Raw genomic sequence first — 9,062 nt, 5'->3', positions numbered from 1 at the left:
ACAACCCATCTGTTCACTTTTATTTCCCATATGACAAAAGGAATTTGTTTGGTTAGGTAACCATTACATTTAACGAGACAGTCATCAAAAAACATAATCATTATAACAAAGAATTACACACAGAGCAGTCAATAGTAGCATATTCATGTAAATTAATGTTTCAAAGGTTTTCCATTTCATGGACTTCAGCACCGATTGCTGCATTTGTTTTAGGCATAGTTGATAGTACTGCAATTTTTGTGAACAATATTTCTTTTTTTTTCTTTTTGGGTCGTGACCTATTAGGTGAGTGCTGCAAGCAGCGGTCAACTATTGTTATTCTTAGCTTTATTCTTTCTTTCTTTATTATTCACTAACTTCTCCTGCCAGGTTGAGTCCAATCTCTGGAGTGAGGGGTCTAGGATGGAGGTCTCAACTCAACGTAATACCTCAAAACATTTCCTGACTGGTTCTCATCCTTTGGAGTTGAAAACCACTACCCTAGGCTATATTATGATATATATTCTACAGAGAGACGGTGAGGTAACTCGTCACAAGAGGGCAGCAGAGAGTAACCTCTGTCTTTAAACGCATGTATTGTACACTTATTTTTTCTAAATTATTTCTAAATGCTTCCTTTATTTATTTGCTATTTTGTCTGTGCTGTAGTAGACTATTAAATATTAACTATTGGAATAATTAGAAACAATACACTCACAATGCTTCCTACACCAATAATAAGGCATGATAGCCAGGGGGGAACTAAACCTTGGTGTCTGTTTTCCGGGAAGGTAAATAAAAAGCACAAACAGGAACTTGCTGTCAGTTCTCGCCATTTCAGAAAAAACACCCATCAGAAATGATCATTTAATTACATTTTCCTCTCTAACACCGCTGTCGTTTCGGGTGTAACTCTGGAGGAAGCCGTTGTCTTGTTGGAGATCTACTTGGTGGTGATGATTATTTCATTCTCTTGGGCGGTGTACTTTATCTTCGTCTCTAAGCCCGTGCTGGGCAAAAGTTAAGAGAAGACCAAAAAAAAAACCAAGACACCATGGATTTCTCAAAATTCCTTGACGACGACTTCGAGGTGAAGGACTGGGTGAACGGCGCCTTCCGCGTGGCGCAGAAGGAGGCGCCGGGGAAGGCAGACGCGCACGCCGCCACCCTGGTGATGAAGCTGCAGCTCTTCATCCAGGAGGTCAACAATGCTATCGAAGGTGAGTGGCTGTGTGGTGGGTGGGTGGGTCACCCAACCTGTATGGGTCCCGACATTGACCCTACATTTACGGGTCCTACAGTGGTCCGCTCCACACACACACACACACACACACCACTTACGACATGTATATTTACGCAGAGAGCAGTATCCAGGCGCTGCAGAACATGCCACGGGTTCTCAGGGACGTGGAGGCTCTGAAGCAGGAGGCGTCTTTCCTCAAGGAGCAGATGGTTCTGGTCAAGGAGGACATCCGCAAGTTTGAGCAGGACACTGTGCAGTCCATGCAGGTGAGACCTTTCAGAAGGGCTTGGGTGCTTGGGTCCTGGATCTGGACAGTTCTCTCCTGGTTCCGTTGTGTGTGTTATTGTACATTTATTAATCTCTTCCACTAGTCCATAAATACGAAAAACAAAAAAACGTCACGTTTTTTACATATTAATCAATAACACATTGTTGGCCTTCGATTAGGGAGAATAGCGCAGAAGTGTTCTGTGCCTGGTGTTGGTTGTGTGTGTGTGTGTGTGTGTGTGTGTGATCCATGTTCCTCTCTCCTCAGGTGCTGGTGGCTATCGACCAGGTGAAGAGTCGCATGCAGCTCTCTGCCGAGGCGCTGCAGGAAGCTGACAAGTGGAGCACGCTCAGTGCTGACATCGAGGAGACCTTCAAGACACAGGTGAGTGAACAGCTCAGCACACGTAACACAAGTAATGTTATAAGTTACGTTATAAGTCATGTTATAAGTCACGTAAGAAGTCATGTTATAAGTCTGGTTATAAGTCATAATTCATATTACAAAATATATAACAGCAATTCATGTCATAAGTCACGTTGTAAGTCCCATCACAAGACTTATTGTAAGTTAAGGAGCCCTTTCTGTCTGGCAGGACTTTGCGGTGATCTCGTCCAAGCTGACCAGCATGCAGGGCAGTCTGGCCATGCTGGTGGACACTCCAGACTACTCTGATAAGTGTGTCCACCTGGAGGCTCTGAAGAACCGTCTGGAAGCTCTGGCCAGCACTCAGATCGTCTCCACCTTCAACTCCATGGCTACAGGTAGGACTTCCAGTTAAAACACTTTGGCTACAGATGCATGACTACCCCTAGTCATGCATCTCATACTACTCTCATACTCCTGCCTTCATTCAGGTAACTTCATTCATCAAAATATGTCGTGTTGTGTTGCAGACCAAGCCAAGCTGTTTGTTAAAGTCTTCTCGGAGATGGACCGCATGCCCCAGCTGCTGGCCTACTACTACAAGTGTCACAAGGTAAAGAAGATGACAATGCAACTACAAATAAACTACAATAAAACTACAGACATCATCAACGTCATCTCTGATTTACTTGTGACGCCCCTTCTTAAAAGTGTGTGTGTGTGTGTGTGTGTGTGTGTGTGTGTGTGTGTGTGTGTGTGTGTGTGTGTGTGTGTGTGTGTGTGTGTGTCTGTGTCTGTGTCTGTACCTCTATATATGTAATTGTTATTCTGTGTGCAGGGTCAGTTGTTGTCCTCATGGGTGGAACTGTCCCAGAGCGAGCTGACTGTGAACCAGCAGCTCTCAGAGTTGTACGACAACCTGTTGTCTGCCTGGCACGCACAGATCCACTGGACCAGCCAGGTCAGTGCCCCTCATACTCCGCTCTGGGACTCCCAGCGAACCTCTCGGGGTGGTGAACAAACACCAAACCAGAGCGAGATGAGCCTGTTCAGGGCAGGGTTGGAGCCCAAACACGGGCAGGACGTTTTATTTCTCGACCTGGGGTTTTACAAAAGCTTTCTAAAAGTCCCAGACTGAAAACGTGCAAAGCCTTTATAAACGTGTACAGCCCTTTTCTAAAGGTAAAAAACTTTTATTAGATATACATGACTTTGCCAATAATGCTCTGGTTCTCTTGTAGTTCAAATCTTTTCCAATAGTTAAATACTTATTCTTAAAGCCTTGTTTTTAAAGGATTCATCTTTTCTAAATCTCAGAGTCTTCTCTGAAATATTGTAGTCTAAATATTTGTGCGCTACCTCCTGGGCAGTATCCTACTCTGATACCCTCCCCCACTGCCTGTGCCTGGTCCCAGGTGTTCAAGAAGCCCTACGAGGTGGTGACGGTGCTGCTGATCCAGACCCTGGGGGCCATGGTGCCCTCGGTGCCCGTGTGCGTCAGCTCGGCCCTGGAGCGCTGCGAGCCGGAGGGGCGGCTGGAGGCCCTGCTGGAGCTCCACCACACCACCTCCACCTTCGCACACAGCCTGGAGGCCGCGACGCTGCCACACCTCGGTACGGAGCAAGGTCACAGGGGGGGTGAAACGATTCAAGGCCCACAGGGTGGAAGGTTAAAGGTCAACATGCTGCCAATCCTTTGTACATAGACTTGAAGGTCAGCTTTGGGATGACCAATCCTCCTAGTCTGTGTGTGTGTGTGTGTGTGTAATATATAGTGTGTATATTTATACATCAATGTGTGTGTGTGTGTGTGTGTATGTAGGAGAGGCCAACCCCATGAAGCTGTGTGAGTTGGTCTGTGTTCTTCTGGAGCCCTACAAATCGTACCAGCTGCAGTACGGGGAGCTAGAAGAGGTCAACCTGCTGATCCAGATCAGTGCTGTACCCCTGGTAACACACGCACACACACGCGCACGCACACACACACACACACACACACGTACACACACACACACACACACACTGTGCTGTACCCCTGGTGACACACGCACGCACACACACACACACTGTGCTGTACCCCTGGTAACACACGCACACCCACGCACACACACACACACACACACACACACACACACACACACACACTGTGCTGTACCCCTGGTAACACACGCACACCCACGCACACACACACACACACACACACACACACTGTGCTGTACCCCTGTTAACACACTCGCAGACAGTGATGTGCATTATGGTGTTGTGTTATGTCTTCTGTGATGTAACCTGCGTGATGTCCCGCCCCCCCCCCCCCCCAGGAACACGGTGAGGTCATGGACTGTGTGCAGGAGCTCGGCCAATCGGTGGCCAAGCTGTTCTCTCTGGCGGGGGGAGCCGTGGAGCGATGCGTCCGCCTTTCCGACGGCCTCGCAGTGCGGGGGCTGCTGCAGGCGCTCAAAGCCCTCTTTACCAAGTAATACACTGTTTATATTCATATACCTGTGTGTGTGTGTGTGTGTGTGTGTGTGTGTGTGTGTGTGTGTGTGTGTGTGTGTGTGTGTGTGTGTGTGTGTGTGTGTGTGTGTGTGTGTGTGTGTGTAATAAATATAATAAGCCCTCTTTACCAAGTAATATACTTTTTATATTCATATACCTGTGTGTGTGTGTGTGTGTGTGTGTGTGTGTGTTTGTGTATATATATATGTGTAATAAATATCCATACATATATACATATACATAATACATACATACATACTACTGCACGCCCTCAAAGCCCTCTTTACCAAGTAATACACTGTTTATATTCATATACCTGTGTGTGTGTGTGTGTGTGTGTGTGTGTGTGTGTGTGTGTGTGTGTGTGTGTGTGTGTGTGTGTGTGTGTGTGTGTGTGTGTGTGTGTGTGTGTGTGTATATATATGTGTAATAAATATCCATACATATATACATATACATAATACATACATACATACATAGATACTACTGCACGTGATCAAAGCTAATAGTATTTATACATATGTTGTATATTAACATGAATTAACTTAATTCATACATGTACAGTATATCTACTTCCCCACCACCCTGTGTCTAACACTGTAAAATAATCATATTATATAATGATAATATAATGTACAATATTGTCATGTGTGCAGGTACGTGTCAGACTTTTCCACCACCCTGCAGTCTATCAGGAGGAAGTGTAAACTGGAGGAAATGCCCGCCTCCTCTGTCTTCCAGGAGGATTGGACGGCCTTCCAGAACTCTGTCAGGTGGGAGGGGCCTCTCTGTTTATAAATGACGATGAGTTTCTGGGTGATGAGTTAGGGATGAATGAATGAATGATGTTTGTGACGTGTTTCCCAGGATCATTGCGACCTGTGGAGAGCTACTGAGACAGTTTGGGGCGTTCGAACAGCAGCTGTCCAACAAGTAAGACCTGTGACCTTACTATGACATAATGTCATGTCTGTCATGTGTGTCTGGCAACCACAGATATCAATTCACGGTGTCCTGTATACATGTTTTCTATGGATATATGGTGTATAGCATTTCAGGTTCTTTCTGAAATGCGGTTACCGAAACATCTTAACTTAAAATATTTGTGATCATTTCACCAAACGTTTTCTCTCCAATACTGAGCTCTAAGAAATATTGACTGACATAATTCAGCTGTTTATCTATTTGATTTATGTACTTATCCCTCTTCTCCCATGACCCTTCGCCTCTGCCCCTCCCAAAGGATTCTGGGAACGGCGGGGAAGTACCTGTCAGAGTCCTACAGCCCACGTAGCCTGCCGGCCATTCAGGAAGTGAGCTTGTCAGACAGGAAGTGCTCGGGCCGCAGCCCCTGGCAGGAGTACAACTACCTGCAGAAAGGAAACACAGCAGAATACAACAGTGTGATGGAGCTGCTGTACTCCCTAAAGGTAGGGAGGAGGGGTCTAAAACAGAATCCATGAAATACACACAACCGCCCATTCGTTTCAACAGTACTTGCTCCGCCAATGCATACAGCTGAAGGGAACGGCCGATTTATCTCAGGCTCATGTGCAGGTCTTTTATTTTGAAGCTGTGTGCAAGGTTTCCTCTGTGGGGGTGTCTTTTATTGTGAAGCCGTGTGTATCTACGGGCCCTCCTCTGTGGGGAGGTCTTTTATTGTGAAGCTATGTGTATCTACGGGATCTCCTGTGGGGATTTCTTTTATTGTGAAGCTGTTTGTATCTACATGGTCCCATCTGTAGGGGGGTGTCTTTTATTGTGAAGCTGTTTGTATCTACATGGTCCCATCTGTAGGGGGGTGTCTTTTATTTTGAAGCTGCGTGTATCTGCATGGTCCCGTCTGTAGGGGGGTGTCTTTTATTGTGAAGCTGTGTGTATCTACATGGTCCCATCTGTAGGGGGCTGTCTTTTATTGTGAAGCTGTGTGTATCTACATGGTCCCATCTGTAGGGGGCTGTCTTTTATTGTGAAGCTGTGTGTATCTACATGGTCCCATCTGTAGGGGGGGTGTCTTTTATTTTGAAGCTGTGTGTATCTACATGGTCCCATCTGTAGGGGGGGGTGTCTTTTATTTTAAAGCCGTTTTCTGTCGTGACTTGCAGGAGAAGGCCACGGGCGCATCCAGTCTGCTGGCGGAGCCACGCGCAGCCCTGACCCGGCTGAACCAGCAGGCCAACCGGCTGGCCTTCGACTCCGTCTTCCTGCAGATCAAACACCAGATCCACCAGCTGCACCGCATGGAGGTCAGCATCAGCACCACGTTGTCGTGGTTACTCAAGGGATGTTGTTTGTGTGTTACTGTAGTCGTGAATGTGTGTAAAGTACACGTTTGTCCCCCTAGCAGAGTGTCAGTGTCTTTACTGTAGATCCTGTGTGATATTGTATTGAATGTGTGTAAGCAGCTAGTGTGTTACTGTATTGAATGTGGTACATGTAGTTTATTATCCTAGCAGAGTGTGTGTTACTGTAGTGAATGTGTGTTAACGTGTAGTTTGTCCTCCTACCAGAGTGGGGACGTTGGTCTGGGAGACCGCTACACAGACGACCTCCCCACCTTCAGTTTGTCCCCGCAGGAATACATCAGCAACGTATGACACAAACCACACACGATGCAACCACACACAACACCAAGCAATACAACCACACACAACCACCAAACAACACAACCACACACAACCGCCAAACAATACAACTAACGCACAACCACCACACAACGCCTCCGTGAAAAATATAACAATACAAAAAAAACAACTAAAAAAGTACCTATAATACTGTGTATATTACTCATTAGGCTTTATATTCTACCCTTTAGATCAGTCAGTACATCATGTCTAGCGCTGTTGCAGTACTGTAGTAATACTTTATATTCTACCCTTTAGATCGGTCAGTACATCATGTCTAGCGCTGTTGCAGTACTGTAGTAATACTTTATATTCTACCCTTTAGATCGGTCAGTACATCATGTCTAGTGCTGTTGTAGTACTGTAGTAATACTTTATATTCTACCCCGTTAGATCGGTCAGTACATAATGTCTAGTGCTGTTGTAGTACTGTAGTAATACTTTATATTCTACCCCTTTAGATCGGTCAGTACATCATGTCTCTACCACTACATCTGGAGCCCTTCGTGACACAGGAGGACCCAGCGCTGGAGCTCGCACTGCATGCTGGGAAACTCCCCTTCCCCCCTGAGCAGGGTGAGTCCTCCTCACCCCTTCTGTCACCGGTCTAGCTGCGGCTGTACTCCTCTATACTTCTCCTCCACCTCTCTTTGAACTCTATCACACTCCCTCTCCACCCTTCTGTACTCTCTTCACCTCTCTCCACCCTCACCCGTGTGCACTCTCTTATGTCCCATGCACACTCTTATGTCCCGTGCACGCTCTTATGTCCCGTGCACTCTCCTCTCCGTCTTCACCGCTGCTCATCCTCCTCCTCCTCTTCGTCTTCTATATTTTTCCTCATCTTCATCCCAACCCTCATCTTCCTAATCATCCTCTTTTCCATAATTGTCCTTATCTTCATCTTCAACCCTCTTCCTCTTCCCCACTCCTTTCCTGGTCCTCCTCTCTTCCTCGCTCCCTCCTCCTCATCCGCCTCCTCTTGGTCTTCCTCCGTCTCATCCAATGATTCCTCATCCTCCTCTTCCCCAGGAGACGATCTTCCCGAGCTGGACAACACGGCTGACTATTGGCTGGGCTCCATCGCCCGGGCGACCATGCAGACGTACTGTGACGCCATCCTCCAGGTCCCCCACCTGCACCCCCGCGCCACCAAGCAGATGATCACCGACATTGGTAGGAGACCACACCCCCCGACGCCTGGCCACTCCCACCCGCCCCGACGGCCACCTGCCACTCACTCACTCACTAGTCCCGCCTCTACACCGCCACAGGGACATTAGTCATTTTCTGTTTCTTAACAATTCAACTTTACTCTAACTGCTTTGCTTGTAACATTAAAGTTGGTTTGTGTAGGGGGTCAGATTGAACCCTTTCCAGTCAGTTTTTGTAGAATATATGAGTTATACAATGGGGTTTTATTGATAATAGTACTACTATTATATTACACATTGCAACTCTAATATGTGATTTATATATTGCTGTTAAAGTATTGTTATATATTTCATATAAGATACATCCATGAAAGTATTTATCTAGTATTAAGTATTGCTCTATGATTGATGATGATTCAAGTATTGATCTGCATTGCAAATGTACAGATCTGTTAATAGCAAAGTATTGATCTATATGATCAGTGATTGATATATATTTAATATGATAGATCTATTATTAGTAAAGCTTTGATTGTAATTAGTAAAGTATTGATGTCTTAAGTATTGACCAGTGATTGTCTCCTTCCAGAGTACCTGAGCAATGTGATGGATGCCCTGGGTCTCCAGCCATCCCGCTCGCTGCAGAACATCCTGGCCCTGCTCAGGTCTCGACCCGAGGACTACAGACAGACCGCCAAGCCCTTGCCCCGCCGCATGGCCTCCACAATCGCCGCAATCCGGGGGCTCGACTACTGAGCGATGCCCAGCCAGAGGCTCCTCGCCTGGGGGACAGCACAGTCATGGACAGAGGGGGTTGGATGGGAGTCAACAGAGTTTCCAAAATAATACCTGCCATTTCTGTGTTTTTTTTTTTAATTTACTTTTTTTATTTGTGTTCCATGAGGTTGAGGGTGGGGTGGTGGGGGACGTTG

At 46.4% G+C, this 9,062-nt stretch overlaps 1 protein-coding gene across 1 annotated transcript; it reads left to right on the top strand.

Annotated features, from left to right (window-relative positions):
• Positions 1-800: 800 nt before the first annotated feature.
• Positions 801-9,062, top strand: cog7 (component of oligomeric golgi complex 7). Its single transcript, XM_084486012.1, has 17 exons — positions 801-1,199; positions 1,340-1,488; positions 1,758-1,874; positions 2,086-2,254; positions 2,387-2,469; positions 2,695-2,817; positions 3,272-3,470; positions 3,679-3,806; positions 4,175-4,329; positions 5,009-5,125; positions 5,220-5,285; positions 5,596-5,782; positions 6,458-6,598; positions 6,863-6,943; positions 7,438-7,552; positions 8,009-8,152; positions 8,720-9,062. The coding sequence occupies exons 1-17, from the start codon at positions 1,034-1,036 to the stop codon at positions 8,884-8,886; spliced, it is 2,307 nt and encodes a 768-aa protein (XP_084342138.1). The 5' UTR covers positions 801-1,033; the 3' UTR covers positions 8,887-9,062.

This window comes from Micromesistius poutassou, assembly GCF_964030765.1.
Source record: "Micromesistius poutassou genome assembly, chromosome: 21".
Taxonomy (NCBI): domain Eukaryota; kingdom Metazoa; phylum Chordata; class Actinopteri; order Gadiformes; family Gadidae; genus Micromesistius; species Micromesistius poutassou.
The sequence above is the reverse complement of the archived record's forward strand: the minus strand, read 5'-3'. Positions and strand labels throughout refer to the sequence as shown.

Bases quoted from the DNA above. Each gene is read 5' to 3' on its own strand.
- cog7 (XM_084486012.1), top strand. From the start codon at position 1,034: ATGGATTTCTCAAAATTCCTTGACGACGACTTCGAGGTGAAGGACTGG. The intron at 2,818-3,271 runs GTCAGTGCCCCT...GCCTGGTCCCAG, and splicing joins AGATCCACTGGACCAGCCAG to GTGTTCAAGAAGCCCTACGA. The intron at 4,330-5,008 runs GTAATACACTGT...TCATGTGTGCAG, and splicing joins CTCAAAGCCCTCTTTACCAA to GTACGTGTCAGACTTTTCCA.